The 19,115-nt window shown below is 37.8% G+C and overlaps 2 protein-coding genes across 2 annotated transcripts in view; one reads left to right on the plus strand and one right to left on the minus strand.

The window, feature by feature from the left end:
* Positions 1 to 8,389, plus strand: part of HLCS (holocarboxylase synthetase) — a 132,726-nt gene extending 124,337 nt beyond the window's left edge. The window contains exons 10-11 of the mRNA XM_069785122.1: positions 3,322 to 3,535; positions 4,044 to 8,389. Of these exons, the coding sequence (XP_069641223.1) occupies positions 3,322 to 3,535; positions 4,044 to 4,212 (383 nt within the window). The 3' untranslated portion in view covers positions 4,213 to 8,389. The remainder of the gene's footprint in view (positions 1 to 3,321; positions 3,536 to 4,043) is intronic.
* Positions 8,390 to 8,437: 48 nt separating this feature from the next.
* The window catches only part of SIM2 (SIM bHLH transcription factor 2), a 62,680-nt gene continuing 52,002 nt past the window's right edge, over positions 8,438 to 19,115 (minus strand). Inside the window, exon 12 of the mRNA XM_069785123.1 lies at positions 8,438 to 12,778. Coding sequence (XP_069641224.1) covers positions 12,054 to 12,778 — 725 coding nt within the window. The 3' untranslated portion in view covers positions 8,438 to 12,053. The remainder of the gene's footprint in view (positions 12,779 to 19,115) is intronic.

Genomic DNA, 19,115 nt, shown 5'->3' on the forward strand with positions numbered 1-19,115 from the left:
TCTTTTCAACATGACAAATAGTTAAATAAGAACATGCCTTTTAAATCAGGACAAAAATTGCTATGTACACATAGTAATGTTTTAATTTCTCCTTTCATCCTTTTAAAATTTATTCATAACTTGTTTCTGTTGATACCTGTCTAGAAACTGGAATATTGCTAGTGAAGCAGCAGTGAAGTAATGATTTGATTAATTAATCATTTTCTTTAGTTCTCTCAAAAAGTAAAATTTGCAAAGTAGTTGGGAAGGCTGGGTCAGGGAGCAAAGCGTGACAATCTGCTTATTCATTGTGAAGACAAACTGTCTACCTGGAAAGCTGGTTCCAAAAAGGTAGCACAGCCAATCTCATAAAGACTGTATATGTATTTTCCAGCAAGTCTCAGTGCTGTAACAGGGGGAGATATTTAGGTCCACAAATAAGTATTGAGATGTTTTTATCATTTCAAGTCTGATAACCGTCCTGCTATTTGTTAAGGAAAATTTTTCTCCTAACCAGCAGCAGCACAGATCTGTCAGACATGCTTAGAGACCTGCCAGCAGAGTTCTAGGTTCTGGTTCCAAAAATAATTCTCTCTGCTATGTCTAAAAAATTAAATGAAAATTCCTTAGCAAGTCTAAAAGGTTAAAGAAGAAGATAATATTTGGTTTGTATTTGAATGTAGCACAGTAGATAAGTAAAGTATCTTGCAAAGAGAGTGTGGGCATGATATCGTTTCTGTCAAGGTGCTGTAAATTTTAAGGCGCAAACAAGCAAAACAGTTGAAGTAGTCATCACCTCCTTCTGTGAAACATGCCCAGCCATTAAATTTTCTGTTCAATTGTTATATCCACATTTTGTAAATAATCTACATGTACAGAATGGAAGTTGCACCGAGACACTTAAAAAGTCTCTCTGTGCCCCATCAACCATTTACTGCTTCCATATGTTTTTCCAGAGCCTGTTCTGGTTAACACAAGAGAAGCAAAAATGGCTCCAAAAATAGTTCCTCTTATCAAATATCTCTTTGCACATTACATATTTGGTTTGGATCTTGTGTTTCTTGCCCTAAACACAAAACCATTCAAATTCAAATGAAAACTTCCTGTATGCATTCTCTCTGATGTCCACAGGAGTCATCTTGGTGGCGGTAGGTCTGAGGTATATACAATGATGTACATTTTCATCAACTTTCTTTCACCTGGAAGCTTCTAAGATTGAAACTTATTTGCCACATACTAGTCCAAGGATCTTTTCCATCATTTCAGTGATGTATGTCACTGAGAGTAGTAGGGGTGATTCGTGACATCTAACTTCTTGTAATAGTAGTAGCAATGAGATCAAACTTCCACAACAGGAAAGGTAAGCCAGATGCATCATCCCCTTTCTACAGTCATGTAGATTCCTTACCTCCCTGTTTACATGGCACTCATGAAGAGTATCCCATATATGAGGATAGTGATCAAAATCAAAGATCATCTACATGGCTTCACTGCTCTGAGAAGTACCTCAGAAGAATATGGCAAAAGACAAACCTGCCTTTTCACCTGTACCATGTGCTCAAGGCCTCACAGACAATGCAGTTCACATTTATACTTTTAAACATCTTTTTTTAAAAAATCTTTTTTTTTTTTTTAAGAACTTAACTGTTATGGGACTTTTGGAAGAAGAGTTCTGCAGAAGAATATACTTCATTAATGTCAGGGCCAGACTCGGAACAGACGTAGGTAGCCAAACACAAGTGGAATGCAAGGGACAGCCAACGTGCTTGACCTGCAAAAGCTCTGTCTGCCTCTGTGTGCAGCTAAGGCATGTCCAAACAGTGCGCAGATGCTGAAGGCAGGACTAGCTCTAGAACTGGAAGATATATTAGCCACATCAGCACACTGCAAGATCAGTGCTAAATGTTTATTTTTCTCTCTTCTCACACAGGCAATGCAGAGATGCCCTAAGAGTCATGAGCACCTAATAATTTTCAAATTAGCTGGCTACATTTTTGCCACTGCATTTATCCCCAGGTTCTTCTACCTCAGCTGAGCTCATCATCTCAGTATGTCTCTCATGTCTGTTTCAATTTTTGGATTGCTAAGTAGTGATGTCCATACATAGAAGCCTGAGCGCCCTGAGCCCCAAGGCCCCGTTACGCACCCTGACAGTACCACTCACAGCTTAACGGCTGCAGCCACTCTCTCTTCACTTGTACTGTATTTGAGTGTAAACAGCTGAGTCGGGATTTGCTGGCATGGCACATTATATTTTCCAGTTCATTTTCTTTGTACCTTTCCAATAATACATTTCACTTCATTTGCATGGGATCGATGTATTGGTACTGGTATCACTGTGGCTTTCTTTGCATGCATTCTCTGACTAGTTAAAAGTCAAAACCTCCTTTTCACTGAAGAGATCCTTCTCCTCACAGTTAATACAAATTAATTCCATACATAAATAGTCTCATTAGTAGCAAATTTACAAAACAGTGTATCTGGACCTTGTTGCACATGGAGGTATACCATGTCTAAACCCGGTTGATAGACAGGGGTTTTATCCTAAATGTCTGAGGAAAGAAAAATCCAAATTATTGAGAGAAAAAAATAAACAGGTAATACAATATATTTCTTTACATCCCTCGAAGCCTGTTTCAGCAGGCTGCAAAAAAGGCCCCAAGAGCCATATTTAAATAAGAAAGGCGTTCTGCCAACGTTATGGAGAAATCTCAGTGAGAGACTTGAGGCTTCTAGAGGATATGCTGTGGTAAGACAGATTAAGCAAACTGGAGTCTTACACAGCAAAGTTAAATCTTCTGGGCTTTTCAGAGCATGCCAAACAAGGCTTATCAGCTGAGTAAAAAGGCTTAATTTTCAGAAAATACAATCAGCTAACTGGAGTAAACAGAGAGGTCTCTGAATTAAATTTTAGACTGAAAAATAAAACTCCATCTTAGAGTATGATCAGTGATTTACTCTCAATTAGCTAATGACCTGTCAGCTTTTAGGGAGTAAAAAAATTTCTCACTTTGATGTTACGGTAAGCAACGTGCAAGTTACCACTTACCATCTTCCTAACTGTCATTGATAGGGTGGTCTGTTTTGAAAGACTGCACTGGATTTGCTTCTACAATTCTGAGGAGGCCCTTTAAGGGCAAGGAACAAGTAAAATCTGGACTAAGATTTGTAATTACACAAGTAGGAAGATTTAAAGGTGTAAGAGACTGAAGAAAAACAGCTACTGGAAACATCCTTAGAGATAACGGTATCAAGTGGTTGAATAAAGTACTGACTTTCTGGTGGTAACAAAGTGTTGGTATTTACAGATCCTGTTCTCTTCTTTTGGTTTGTCTTCTTCAGGCTTTGGAATTAATGTAAATAACAGCAACCCCACCATATGCATCAATGATCTCATCACAAAATTTAATAAGGAAGAGGGTACAAAGCTGAAGCCTTTAACTGCAGACTGTCTTATTGCAAGAACTGTAACTGTGCTAGAGAGGCTTATAGATATTTTTCAGGAGAAAGGGCCCAATGGAGTTCTTCCCTGTTACTACAAGTACTGGGTACACAGGTAAGTATAATGTTCTTCTCAAACTTTCTTTTAAGAAAGTTGGAAAGAACTCCTGGATATTTTATCTTTTTCTAGTAGATTGCCTTTAATACCAGTGACTTAGTTAAAATATACTCCCAAATAGGATGTAATTTTTTAAGGGATAATAAAAACAGCACATAGTAAAATCAATGGACTAGCTTGAGTTAAAGAATGATTCCAGGTATTTTACATGTATCAGCTCAAAACAAAGGGAACTGGGAATGATTTGTTTAGCTAGTGATGAAACTGGTGTACTCATGTCTTTCATTAAACAAAAAAAACCTCTTTGGGTTAATTCCAACTCTCTTAATTCTACAGAAAGAAATTAAAGCATGTAGAAAATGGTGCTGAAGATCATTCTCTGTAAAGAACCAGTGAAGTGGGAAATAAAAATATTCTGCTAGACATTAGTCCTCTAAGTTATTTTTAATTGTTTGTGCAGTGTCCACTAATTAATTCCTAACCGTCTGGTTCTCTTTATTTTCAGTGGTAAGCAAGTCCGTCTCCACAATGAGGAGGGCCCGATTGCATGGATAGTCGGGATAGATGATTATGGATTCCTTCAAGTTCATGAAGAAGGCAAGGGTGTAGAGTCTGTGCACCCAGACGGCAACTCTTTTGACATGCTGAGAAACCTCATAGTCCCAAAGCATTAACAGTCCTCAGAGCTCACAGCGCGGAGGGAGGCTTTTTAGTATTTGGCGTCAAGCAGCTAAACTTGCTTAAAGGTGGGAAGGGTGGTGGATAGCTTGATTTTTTTCTTCTGATTTTCTGATATCTTTGTTCTTTGACACGGATAACTTCAACAGTTATGAAGAGGTAATTCTGTCATTGTCGAAGGCCTTTATTCCTTCATATTAACTTTAAAACACATCTATGTTGCCATTCTTTGTAAGCATCTATTCTTTAAAAGGAACCTGATTGCAAAGGAATACTTTGCAATGAACAGAACTTTGTCTTCATTTACACACTGTATTTGAGAAATTGAAGTGGCTAAATATTTCCTTTTTGTGTCTCTGTGTTTTTGTTGTACTTTAGCACAATGCACTACAATATTTACATTTTTACTGTGTTTTTTTAAACTAAATTCTGGTTTATGCATTGTCTGCAGTGGAAACAGCTGGCAGAGCTCATCATATATTTCTGAATTACTGGGATTACCACTGTGTTTAAGTTCAGGTCTAAATGTAGAGCCTTGCTGATTTGGTTCTTCTCCATGTGGGCCTGTACAACAGTTTTATCATCCTGTGCTTTGGTCTCAGGTCTGCAACTCTCTCATGGCCACCTTGAGTTTTTGGAGAGTTTTCCATCAGCACTTAAGAACTGTGGATGGTTATCCAAATTATTTGTATGCTGCTCTTCTTAGACAGTTGGATCCGAGTAAATCAACTCATATCTCCTTTGAATCATAGTCTTCCAAGACACTTTAACCCCCATAAGAATAGCCCACCGGAGTAGCGTATCACCTAGTTGCAATCTTCTTATCCAGGTTATTGTAGAATCCCATGTCAGGAGAGGGAAGTCCTAGTAGTTTAGAATTTAATAGCAATTCTATGTAATAGCAATGAAGTTAAGCGAATAAGTAAGAGAAAATGCCCAGCTTTTAAAATCCCTGCCGTAAACAACTACTGTAGTGAAAAAGAGAAAACATGCAGCTAACCTGTGTCCAAATTCTCCTCCATTGTTTCTGTTGTCACCCCCTTTCCCCAAGCAGGGCATCTGGTTTTGCTGCTAACCATTAAAAGCAAGAAGTTTAACATCTGCTGACCTGAAAGTAGCTTGCTTTGGGGGCTGGCTGCACAGTTCCAGGTTAGGTGCAGCAGCTTGGTCATGACTGGAAAGCCTGCGGGATCTTCCGTGTGATGGCAGCTTGTCGGGTTTTTCTCCCGGGCAAGGCAAATTTGCACCAGGAGGCTTGGCCACCACAGCACTTCAAACAGTTCTCTGCAAATGAAAAGTTTGTCGTAGGTGTGATGTGGCCAGCTTCATTTCCTCAATAGGCAGCACTGCTTATTACGTTACCTTGTCCCTACTGAAGGTGGATCAGCCAAATTGGTTTCCACAAAGGACTTCTGTCTGCTAGCCAGAAAAGGGGTTTTTAGGTTAAAGTTCACCTCATAAACAATCTGAACATGTTAGTAGATTGTTTCAGTTACAAAGCCAAGAAGTCTTAAAACAAGGAAACTAGTCTGTAATGGTAATTTAGAGTAATCCTCACATATTAAGGTTTAGGTGGTTTGGCAGCAAGTGCTAGAAATTAAGTTGTCCCTATTACATTTAGGATTTTATGCTCCATATCATAGTAGATTTGTCTGTGTGCCTGGTTGTCCGTACCCTGCTGTTTTGTTTTCCCCCATGATCCACATCATATGAGACTGCACACCAATATTTCATAGAACTGTACAGTGGAGTGTAGACAGCTGTTAATTGGCATCGTTAAAATGATACACATGAACACCAGTTTTTGCTTTTTCCCACCAGATGCTTTCCAAACTGCTTTGGGCTGTTAATTTTTGGCAACTACATTTATTTCAGAATCAAATATTGATGCATATTATAATCAAATGAAACTTGAGTCCGAGTTTAAAAAGTTTAAATAAAAAAAAGAGACCATTTATGTATACATAATATGAAAAAATGTGTGTGTGTGTGCATACCATTCCTTGTGCATCTTCACTTTTTTTCTTCAAGCAGCTTATGAGCAATGTATGCTGCTGCAGGTCAGCTGTGGAAAGCATGGCTCTGGTACTGTTTTTCCAGCCACAGAATTTTACAAAACTTTAGGTCTGTACCTCAATCCGATATTTGTAGCTAAAACACTGTCTCTGTTTTGGTACTGTACGGTGTGCCTGTAGGAAGCACTGATTTCGCTCATATTCCAGATAGACCGATGAGTGCCTGTAGAGATTTCTTTTAATGACCAGTTCATGCATCCCTCAGGTTTTGACTTGAATTGCTTCCTTAAACACGTTCTCCCGTAGCTAGGGACAAGTACTGTAAAAGAATGATGGAGGGAAATGATAAAACATGCCCCTTTGTGAAGGGCAGGATGGATCTGCAAACCTTCACCCCGCTACGCTACCACAGTGTCTGAGCAGCAGGCAGATGAGTTTTTAATAGTAAAATGCTGCAATATTTCCTGGTTGCTATTGTTACTTTTGGATTTTTTCATAGCTTTCTTAATGAAAAGCTTGTTCTATTCTCACTTTGAGTTGTAAGATTATTCTGAAAATTTTTGCATTGGAAAGAAACTTGGCATTGAACTTCCTTTCTGCAAATGAGAACTAACCAGATGTGGACATGTTGCAGCGTAGGTGGGTGCTGTGGGAACGTGTCGCTTTGCCTCTACTTTTTAGGGTCCTGTTCTGTGTGTACAAAACTACCTGTTGTCTTGAGGAAACAGCCTTGAGTTGGATGAAGCGTATGTTACAAACCCGACCTTTCCTTCAGAAGAACCAAAGAACATCACAAAGAAAATTCCCATTGTATTGTGAGCAGCTGCCTAAGGTCCTTCTGACTAGCAGCTGTTCCTGTGGAGAAAGGCAGTGAACCTTCCTGTACCACACTCACCTTAGGGTAAACGGGGAGCACAGCCAACAGTCTTACTCTTTTTATGCCAAACTTGGCACACCCAGAAAGCCACAACATTTTTGTATGAAAATCGTTGTTGTTATTGTTCTTTATGTAGGACAGACAAATGTGGTGTAGAGTGTCTCTGGACATAGGTATGGAGAGAATCAGACAACTCCAGATCCAGAAGTAATGCACTGAAAATGTTTAATTTCATTCACTGTCTAGATTAGTAAAACACCTCTTTCACTGTGAGGCTGATGTCATATCTTAAACTATTTTCTTGATGAAGTGCTTTCAAAAAACATTTATTGCAGTGTCCATATTTCTGTGACTTCATTTTTTTCCTCCTGGACTCTGTTATAACATTTCTCATTACACATTGTGAAAATATTTGTCGAGGTTGTTTATTGATAGGAAAACTTCTGCTGAGCAGGCTGGGTGTGTTGGCACGTGTCTGTGTTCAGAAAGAGTAAGCGGGTTGTGTCCAGTCAGCACCGATGCTGTTTCCAAAGATTTGAAAAAGTAATAATGTACTTAACATTTAAGAGTTCAAGCAGTACATCTCACTTCTAGTAAAAGGTTTTATAAGACTTCAGAGCATTTTTAAAATACATCCAACAAAAATAATCTACTTCAAGGGCTATTACCTAGAAATAATATTAAAGCATTTAATTCTTTATGATGCTGCTTCATTGTACAACAATTTTTTTATTTCTTTGCTTTTTCTGATACAGCTACAAGACATCAGCAGTCTAAAAAATTACTCTCTGCAACTACTTTGGAATATACAGTAGATATATTTAAAAAAAAAATTAAGTACAGCTTAATATCTGTCATGAAAAAAGATTTGTGCCACAAAGAGCTGATTCCTGGGGGTAACTGGTTTGATAAAAGCATTTGCATGCATAACTTACTGCAGTGATGCACCACACTGATCAGACACCAAAGAAATTAAATCTGGACTGAGGAAAGAACAGAGGTCAAAAAATGCTGGCCTGCCGCGGGCTGCAGTCATGTATCACACACTTGAGAAAAAAAGAGCTACAGGGAAGAATTGTAAACTGATGTCATGTTTGAGTATCTTGCATTAGTGCGTTTCATTAGTGATTCTGTGTTATTTTCAGTTCTCCAAGAGTCTTCCTTTAAAATGCAACATGGCTAAAATACAGTAATAAAAAGAATCCTTGTATTTTATAGTACATTAACTGTCAAATATAGTACAGATGACAATTGAAATAAATTTTCAAATATGCAACATTATTCCTTGTGAAACCCTGTGTTTTGTAGTAAAAGAGAAATCCAACTCACTTTTCCTTTGGCTACAGGATTTTATTAATATTTTAACAGATTTGTTTTACATAATAAATAAGCAAAAATGCTTTACATTTTTAGGGAATACATATATAATTCTGAGCATTAATAGGTTGTTTGTTTTGCTTGCTTTTTCACCTACATTTGCCAAATAGCTTTTATCTGCATCATATAAAAAAAGCAAAATCTAATGTTCAGAAAAAAAATGGAATAATAAATTTTTCTCTCTTTGAAGTATGAAATGTTGAAAAAATACTTGGTGTCCTGTTTTGTGATTTTTAGAGAAATACTGGTATTCTGGCAGGTTTCCCATTCATTTGCACTTTCTTTCAGTGATATATTCTCCAATTTTACATCTATTGTCCACTGTGCTTAATTTCGTTAAATTATTTTAATACTCTTCTTCAAATTACAGGGCTACTGCGACTGGGAGAGAAGTCTGTTCGCTTATCACCTTATTTACGTTGCAGTGTTTCTGTTAATAGGATAAAAACTTTGAGACCTCAGTATGGGATTAACATTTCCAACTTTACATTTCTGTAAAATATTCCCCCTCTCACTCTCTTTCTCTCTCTTATTCTCCATATCATTTACTTGCTAGATCTGAACTCCCCTAAGAGTTAAAATCCTACCAAGTCGCATGACAAAGGTATCTGTAGTGGCTCAAACAAGTACAGTAGAGAGAAATGAGGTTATTTTTCATAATGTATTCCAATTGATACTCCATCTCTGTGACACAATTTTTTCCAATTATTAAAAACATTGCCACTGTCAGTGGCTGTGCCGCATTCTGCAGTATGATTGTGCTATGAACATCTGCAGTTTAACTGACTAGAAGTCGTATTTTTCTCTCAATATAATTCACCCACATTCCAGATGTGAACATGCAATTGCTGTTTCTATTTTGGAATGGCAGGAAAAATGTTTCACACATTTGCTTTTTTAATCACAGGTCTTTTCTAAAGCCTACCCTGTATTATCATATGTGAATGCATAATTGATTCATTATTGCCTAACAGGGAAAGTTCATGTACCTGAATATCACATACTGTAAAACATCTGTGGGAGAATGATGGAACACCTCCTCTGCTCGGGCTCATTGAATAAAGCCTGGAAGTGTGAATAACAAGGTAGACGCTGGAAAAATATTTTGTGGTATTTTACTGAAAAATATCAATGGCATTTTTTAACTGAAGCCTAATTTGTACATTCCTGAAAACATGTTTTTATAGTGACAAGTACTTACTAGAACAGAAAAATACACCAGATTGACTTTGTGTGCAGCAATGTCACTAATGAGGTATACAGAAAAGTGTAGCATGAGAGTTGTGCATCAGGTTTCTTTTTAATGATGCAAACAATATGTCAGTTACTCCTTTATAGGGCATGGTTTTAATTTAACAAAATTAACATACAAGTCAGCATAATTGCATCTTCTAAGGAGTTGGGCCCATTTATTAGTAACGCTGGCTGGGAAGGCTATTAACCAAAGCCACTGTAAAACCAACTTGTGTCTCATCGCTTCAATTTATGAAGTCAGAATGACAATAATATTCATTCATAACATTTCTGTAGACTTGCTAACTTCTCTAGCGTTAGACAAACCAAGGAGCACAGTTATACTGAGTGAGTGAATATGCTGGTTTGGTTCTGCTTTTTTTTTTAAGGCAGTATTCTGGTAATGGCTGATCAGGTATTTTTTATTTATCACGAAATATATTTTTCATACATTTTTAGCAAATGAAAAGTCAGACAACTGTGAGCTTCCAAGTCAACATCAATTTAAATTCATAATAAAGCCTTCTCTGTTAAGCCTTTAATAGGAAGCAATAAAAATACCGAAAATTGTTTTGAAACATATGGTTTAAAAGTATTTTTGTGTACTCATAGCAATAAATATTCATACATACAAGGACGTGACTGAATATTATTGCTGCATATAAAAGATGGAGAACATGTAATTTTTAAAAGTATGTTTCATTACATCTGTATCTGACAAGGTGCAATCCATGAGCAACTGTTTTTCCGTATTGCACAAGCCAGGTAAGCATTTTCTTCAGTGAAGGTCTCTATAGAGAGAGTCTGATAAAAGAGAGAAAGTTTTAAAAGTGTAAATTAGCCTTGAGTTGGGCCAAGAAATACAGCGAAGTATAGCTGACTCAGATCTACAACAACCTTCATTGTTGGTATTTAGAGCTATTATTTAGGGAGTCATTCGTTGTTTCATCAAGAGCACACAGTGTTTGGGGAAGTGGTCAAAAAACAAAGTGGACTGCCTGTTATCAATTAAACACACACAGATCCATATGTCTCCTTGTTTGTAAACTTTACAAAGAAGTAAAAAAAGGGGGGAAATCTATTCCTAATAGGCTAGACAAAATGTCAATGTCTGCTGTATGCCTTTCTCTTGCTACAGTTTATTAGCACAAATTGAGATGTGTGCAAGGCATTCAGTTCCCGATGTACTCAAACTCTGCTTTACTTCAAGTGCAACTTTGGGTTTTGTGGTTGTGCAATGACTTTTGACTTTCCGTATTCGGATTGTCCACTGACATTATTTGTGAAGTGCATGAATCAGTCAAATATTAATCTTACCTTTGTGTTGACAATGAGATTTATGCTTAAGGAAGTTCAGTGCGTTAAAAGGTGAACGTTTCAAACCTCAGAAGTCTACTGGTAAGTTTAAAATAAAGCATAAATGATCATTATTCCCTTGACTATAAAGAAAACATTTCTGGTGCTATTATTAAGATGTATTTTTGACTAGCTGGTTTGAAAATCTGCACAGCCTTCTCCCAGAATACTTAGTGGAACACACAGCTTAGAAGCTTCTTTTTCTTATTACAACATTTTATGGGGAATAGTGTCTAGTTCCTGCTATGGGATTTGTCCCAATTTGCCATGATAAGACCTGTAACCCTTTAATACATATCTTTGTATGTATTAATTTGTCATATCGTTCTTTGTCAAGATAAATGGTGGTAACAATCTCAGAACACTGAAATCTGTGTTAAATAAATCAAATTTAGGTTTGATTTATTTAGTTTAAAAACTTTTGGATAATTAATAAATAAGCTTTTTCCAAACTGAGTTCTGCTTAGTTAGTACAGATGCATTATGGATGCTAAAAATCACCACTCTTTAAACAAAGTTCATTTGTCAGGGTGTTTAACACGTAGGTGGAGAGTTGATGTGAGGTTTCACACAGTTTGTCAAAAATACCTAAACTAGAGTGTGTAGTTAATGATAAAAAAATCTTGAATGTATTTTGAGAAGGAGGGGTTGAGGAAAAAAATGTTCTTCATATAAATCTCTGCATATAACACCTATCATTTAATTTTGTTGCACACTATAAAATAACAAAAATAAGATCTGTAACATGTCTTCTCAGTGGCACCAGAGCTTGATCTGTGACAACAAAGCACGGAAGCTAGATGTAGGGTTTTTTTCCTGACCTTGAAGGTACCGTTACACGTGGCTTGCCAGGAACACACAAGTCTGTCCCTCATTGACCTTCAGCTATGCTCAGTACATGTAACCATGTTTTCTCATGCTTTTTGCAAATCATTACAGTTTGGCTTCTTAATTAAGTGTAAATACTCCTCTATTACTGTCACCTTCCATTGGCTATTATTACAGAAGTTCCAATATAATGGGGTAGCGTAGATTCCTTGTGGGTTTCTGGAGAAGCTGATGAGGGGCTTTGGGTTTTGTAAATAAATGTATTTACTTCCTCAGAATTGTATCCATAATTTTCTCCTACGTGTCCTGTTGCTGTACATGATGAAGTTTGAAATGTACCATGTTTGGCTAAAACATGGTGATAATTTAGAAGCACAAATGGAACTTGTCCGGAGGGTCTCACATCCATCACACGTTCACTTTCAGAGTCATGATCAAGCTTTACAGTCATTCTATCATCACTGTCCAGTTCATCTAGATTTGTAGTGTGGTGACTAATATGCCCATATTTGGGTTCTTTCATACAAATCCTTCTTGTTTGCTCATATACTGAGGGCACTGGCAGGAGATGACTTAATTGTCCTATAGATTTAGACTGGAAACATTCTGATTTTGGCAGCAAGGAGTTAGCTATTGAATTTGAAAAAGAACTTTCATTAATGCTCATTTTTTCCTGTAGGTCTCTGTTAAAAGCTAATTTGTTTTCTTCTTTAATGAGGTGGTGAGGTGGCTGAATCCTGGTTTCTATTTTGTTGGGTTTCATGATGCCGGAATCATAAATCTCTTCTTTGTATCTGCTGCCTGGCATGGGTGCTGTGCAGCTTGTAAAGTTGTCAGACAGAGCATCTTGGCTGTATCTTCTGTTTGATATGGGCACTTGCAGGAAAGAGAAGACATGTTAATTACTGACAATAAGCTCATACAATAGTTAGACTCTAACACTTTTTATGACTGAACTTTAACACCCATTTGGTTTGGGCCAGATCCAAGTCCCAGTGAAGACATCAGAGACATTCCCATTTGCCTCAGTGGCTTTGGATAAGTCTTTTTAAGACAGTGCTGAAAAGTTAAAAAAAAAACCCCAAAACCAACCCATTCAGGAGGGCCAACAGTGTTGAACAATTCTGAAAAGCTTTTCCATGTGAAATGCCCATTTGTTTATTTGACTGAATAATTGTAAATCACTGTCATTATTAATATGGTTAAATCGGGGAAATTAAACCAAAGAAATATCTGGAAATGTGACCTGCTGTCAAAACCCTTGACATTAAGTAAGCTCATTTCAGAGATTTATCAAATGATTTACCAAAGGATGGATAACATTTATTACATGTCAATGATTCAATGATTAGAGTAAAACAGAATTTATTCTTTCTGTCACTGTGGAAGTGTATTGGACATGTGCCCTTGTAAGGAAAGAAGAGAGTGTGTAGTATTAGATACTGATGTGTCGGTATCTAATTCGTGATATCTGTTTGTGATATATGTAATATCTGGATTGTACAACGTTAAAGGCTTTGCTTTTTCTCTTTGAAAACTAGCATCAGGTATTAAAAACTTCTATTGAAAAGCAACATAAATACTTCTTGAGTAATGCTGTATCTCTGCTGTTAAGGTACTATCATGTAATAAAACTATATGTATAATATAAATGTAATTTACAATGCATACTGAGAATGTTTGTTTGAATGTGGGAGTACTAAACTGGGTGTGAGTGGAAAATTAGAAGCTAGATTCTTAAATTTTCAGAAGAGTATGAACCTAGGATTTCTATTCAAGCTCTTCCTCTAAAATATATTGAGTAATCTTAGTTTTCTCTTAAGTTTCTACATGGTAGTTGAACTCTTGAAACAATTTGAATTGGTCTTATGATTTTCTGCTTGGCTTACGCAGCTTTTCCTTTTTGTACATACCTATCTACAAATGGTAAGAGAAAAAACCACTGGTTTACTCCTATACAGTATGGCCAAAATTAGGCAAGTACTAATTTTTTTTTTTCACTGTCTTGTGTGAACAGTTTGACAGTTATACTACTCCTCCAAGGCATATTTGAAAGTTTTATGTTAAAGGTTAAATAAGGCACTTCTTAGCAAATTTCTCAAATTAAACCTGAGCTCTATTTTGTGTTATGCTCACTGAAAGCCCTGGACACCTAAGTGCTTTTTGTAAAAGGGATTTTCTGTTTTTCTAAAAATTTCATTCAACATCTTAAAAGTTTTGGAGTTCCCCTGTAGTGGTTGCTGACGTAACTGTACCTGCTAATAATTAAATATTCCCTGTGCTATAGTAGACTGGCAAAGCCTTCATGTATAACAGAGGAAGCAGAAATAGCTCAATTGTACCTTTTTTTATATGCAGAGCTTCATTAATTTCAGAGGGAGTTGCACCACATAATTACCAGAATTTAAACAGGAATCTGGATCCAATTTCTTCTTGATCAACCCACCACCCTCCTAGAAACAACAACCTTTCAAGTTATTCATTTTAATTTCCATGTGTATATTTTGTACAAAGTATATGCAGTTCTAAGTAAAATGAATTCTCATCAGCTGTTGAAAAATGGCCCTCTTAGATCACAAATCAAAACAGGGGTTCAGCCACATGCTTGAGTATAACTTGGAAATTTTACCAGTGTAATTATACTATGATAATTTTAACTTTATGTTTGTCATTTTTACTATGAAATAACTATACATGCTGCGAGCTACTGACATGTAACTAATATGGTTTGACTAATCTGGTATACTGGTTTTAGTGTTTTTCCCACTTGAGACATCCACAGGAGTGATGGGTTTGTTCTTTTACTGCACCATGGAGTATTGTTAGTTTATGGCTCTACTCTAATCTCGGAACAAAAGATTGTCCTTTTCCATTTTCAGAGCCCACACTTGTAAGAAGCTGAAGCATCACAGCAACCAGTTGGCCCCTGTCTTATTATCTTCATTTTTGTAAACTCGAATTCTGCTGGGCTGATGGCTGCCTTCTTGGTACCAGAAGTAATTTGCATACTTGGGAGATTTACAGGATATTATCCATTTTGTGCTATCCTGTTTCTCAAACGTGGTTGTCATCTCTTTAGTTGATGAAGAAGGTAAGTGTCTGGTTAATTGTTTGCAGGCTTCCATTAAAGTTGTCAGCACATTTGTGGAGTTACACCAGACAGTTAAGCAAGTCGCATCTGCAGTGTAACAAAGCACAGTCATTCTTGTCCGCTCACATTCAGAACGGTTACTGGAGCTAGACTTAAATCTGCTTTTGTCTTCCTTTGCAGACAGAAACACAAGGATGCCCTGGGACAGGCTCCTCCTGGGGAGTTTTTCATACAGAAGTTAATAGAAAGCTGACCAGCAGCTTTGTATTGCTGTAGAAGGGCAGCACCCTAGGATTGCTTCCACCCATCTGGTGTGTGGGCAGTTGCCAGAGTACCTGCCTCAGCAGGTGCACAGGGATCCCGTGCATTCTGCACTTCCCCAGCGCTGAAGACCCTTTACAGCCATTGAAGTCAGTGCATCAATTTGGGATACTTTCCTGACCACTATTCTGCCAGAGCAACTCAGCTATGCCAAGTGAGGTAGACACAGTGCACATCCAAGGTTGTGTATCACACCAGAGTGATAGCAGCTTTCTAGAAGGCCCTTTATACTTACTTACACTGCCTCCATTCATAGCAGCCTACAACTGCAACAGTGAACTCGGTCCTTCAGGCATCATGTCTCTGGTAATTCTTGCCAAGTAGCTCTGCTTTCCTGCTGGCACACAGGGTACAGTTCGGGCAAGTTGAGGGAAAACCTGGAGATAAGATCCCCATCACCTGGCAGCCTGCTCAGATTTAGCATCCAACTATCCAAGTGGGAACAGGAAAGCTACTCTAGCAGGGATTGGTCTTTGTTTAAAACATATCATGTCTATTCATAGATCACTCAGTATACTAGAGGAATCTTTCCCCTGTCATAGTGCTGCAGCAAGGAGCATTCCCTCCTCGCCTTTAAGTAGTGCAGTCAAAGATCAGATGGTGCTCAGCAGGGAAAGATGCTTGCAGAAAAGGTATTATTTCATTCACAAACATGCCTTTCTGTACCAAGATATTAATGGGTAGAGCTGCTCCTCGTTCTCCCATTGCCCCTGTCTACTTCAGTAAAAAAGAAAGGCAGGCATCTTGGAACCAGGTTAAAGTAAAGCAAGACTGGTACTCAGCATTGATCTTCATACAAAGGTATGCAGTCCTTATCAGCAGAGTTTTGCATCCTGTCTGTGAAAAACCTTGTCTGTTTTTAGGGCCCAGCTGAAGCCCTCTTCATGCATGCTTTGTCTTGCATAATTTTTCTTGGGCTTTCTGATCTCCACTAGTCTCAGAAGAGTGTACTCCTGACACTACATGTTTTGAAAAGACAATATGCGAACACTTGAATGTTGACATGTAGCCCATGATGTTTCAGTATGTTTCCTAATCCTTTGTAAAAGAGGACCTTCAGAGAAGAGGAGCAATTACTCAATTGCTCTGAGTTTTGTTGAAGACCCTAACTGCAAATCATCTGAGGCATGGGGTGATGTTGTAATTACTATGTTCTGCATTATTGTCCCTCCAAAAACAATAGTAAGACAACATGATCTTCAAGACCTCTTTGTCCTAGTGGAATACACTTTTCAAAGAAGATGTCATATATTTCTTCTCGTAGTCACAGGCTAAAACTGGGGAGTTGGTTTGGGGAAGGAAGATAGATCAGAGCTTTTTCACAGATTTTCTTAACACTCTTCATCATTTCCTGAGTTTTGGCATAATTAGTGACACTAAGCTTCACACAGATAGTACAGACGGGGCAACAGCATAACTTAATGAGAAGTGGGTACTGTGGTACTCACAGTAGTAATGTATCCATTCAAGTGTACAAAGGAGACTTCCCTGACTAAGAATATGGTTGCCTTCTCTGAAGTGAGTTTCTTTTCTGATGACTAGGACAGCTGGAAAAAAGTGGAAGAAGCTTCAAAACCAGATTCTGAGGCAGCAGCATCTGATTGGCAGGCAGTTTTATCTGCTACGTGCTTTTCCAGAGCTTTGATGGCTTGGCATGATCATCTTAAAATCTCTGATCTCTCCAAAAGAAGCTATTTTCCATAGAGAAAAATGTCTCTGGCCTACGGCATTTTTGGCAGATGCTTCTATGGATGTGATGTGGAATAGCCCTTGCATCCAACCCGGTTGCCAGATGTCATATTTGGCATTGCCTTTGGATTGAAGATAATGACGCTAAGCAGATCCTCTCTGCTTTGAAGCTTACTGGCTGTCAGTTTTTCAGTGAACTACTGGAAAAAGCAGCAGTTGACAATGTAAGGAAGATCAGATGCCCCTTTCAATTCAAAGAAAAAAGTTGCTTCCAAAGGTTCAGATTTCTCTTCTGCCACAGGCCTCAGCAAAAGTACAACAGGGCTAATTCTACCTCAGGAGGAAACAAACTCTGGAACAATTAGATATAAATCTTCTTTGCAGTGGAGGTTATGTTTTTCTTTCCCCCTTTATAACACTGTGTGTGAGCTCAAGCAATGATCTCTGACAAGGCCCGAGTTTGACCATATTCTTTTTTCCTTCCTAAATAGTACAACTGTAAGTGCTTTTGCAGAGAATTAATTGTACCAACTCAGTTTTAATGAAATGTCCAATAGCTAAACATCCATTAAAATACATCTGTGCTTAAAAGAGAACGCACATATTCCAACTTAAGCAACAAAATCTTAAGTAGAGGTAGAAACAGAAGTAAGAACTGCTGGTATCACAGCTCCATTTTCCTGTTCATGAGGAAATGGTGAAGGTATGCATGCATGATGAAATTTAAAAATACCAGCAGTTGCTTGCAATTTTTTGTAGAGACATTTTTTTACCCTAACATATTTAACAGTATTCCTGTGGAATCCTTGTGACTTAATATATTTACTAGGAGTTATCTGCCCATATCAACCGACTGATGGTAAATTGCTTGTCTGCTGCTATGCTTACTGGGCTTTTCTGGCAAATGTTATGGCCACAATCAATTTTACAGACTGTTCTCTGAACAGGCTGTTCTTTCCACATCCATTCTCAGTGTATCTGATGGCACCCTCAGACCAGCAAGGGGTGGATCTACTTTCTCAGTCAGTCTCACAGCATCTGTTAGTCTGGAAGCAGAGGAGAAAAGCTGGGCTGACTTCTGGACACCTAGAATAGCTTTGTTCCTCCAGATTTACTGGGGATCTGCAGGACTTACTTCAATCCTTATACTTATCCTCAAAAGATGTAGGGTTTTTTCTTTTCCACAAAGATACAGCATCTTTAGAAAGGACAAAAACATTTCCTATTTTTGGTCTAAAGCTACTCCTTTTCACACCCAATCCACAACAGCAACAGAAGAAAGTCAGCACATTAGAGGTGCATGAGCTCAGAAAAAGCACTTAACCTGCACTAGACTGTAAGAAGAGCTTCAGTCTTGCTCATTTTCAACATAAACATAGAACCGTAAAATAAAATGCTGTAGTCAGCTAGGTGAAGTCAATCAGCTAGGTGAGGTCAAATAGTCCTATGAAGGACAAAACCCTGGACAGAAGTTATTTGCTTCTCTGTGGGAGACACATTCAATGTCTGATACCATCTTCTGTCTGTTGTAGCAAGCTCAGCTTTTAACATCTGCAGATATTCCCTTCAGAACTAGGATTTCTAATGTTATGTCCCTAAGCGAATAAATGCTTGTTTCTGGTACTCAAGAATCTTGAGCCTATCTTTTCTAGCTCTTTTATTTTAAATTTCCGCTACTGCTTCCTCTGTCCCATCGTCAATGAAGCTAAAAGAACGAGTGTTTCCATCTAACTTTATAAAAGTATGTCAACCAGTCAGTCTTCATCAGTGATTTTTAACTAATCAAAATGGTGTATGCAGATAGGTGTGATCTATATGAGATCTAAGGATTAGAGTGTATCTTGAGCTTGTTTACATTTAGTTACTTTATAGCTTTGCAAGGTTATTTCTTATAGGTTGCCACCTCAGAGAAGTCAATGTCTTCAGTGCTTCCTTCAAAGTATTTGAGCTGACCATCTGTACAGAGAGATAATGCAGTTGATCGGGGAGGAGCACTGGAGATATTTTCAAATAAAGCAGAAGACAGTGCATTTCATTTACTCATTCACTGTAGTAACTGTAAGGTAAAGACATTCAGAATGGCTTCATACTCAGAAAGGACAACCTTCAATT

Source organism: Haliaeetus albicilla, chromosome 6 (genome assembly GCF_947461875.1).
Source record: "Haliaeetus albicilla chromosome 6, bHalAlb1.1, whole genome shotgun sequence".
NCBI classification, from domain to species: domain Eukaryota; kingdom Metazoa; phylum Chordata; class Aves; order Accipitriformes; family Accipitridae; genus Haliaeetus; species Haliaeetus albicilla.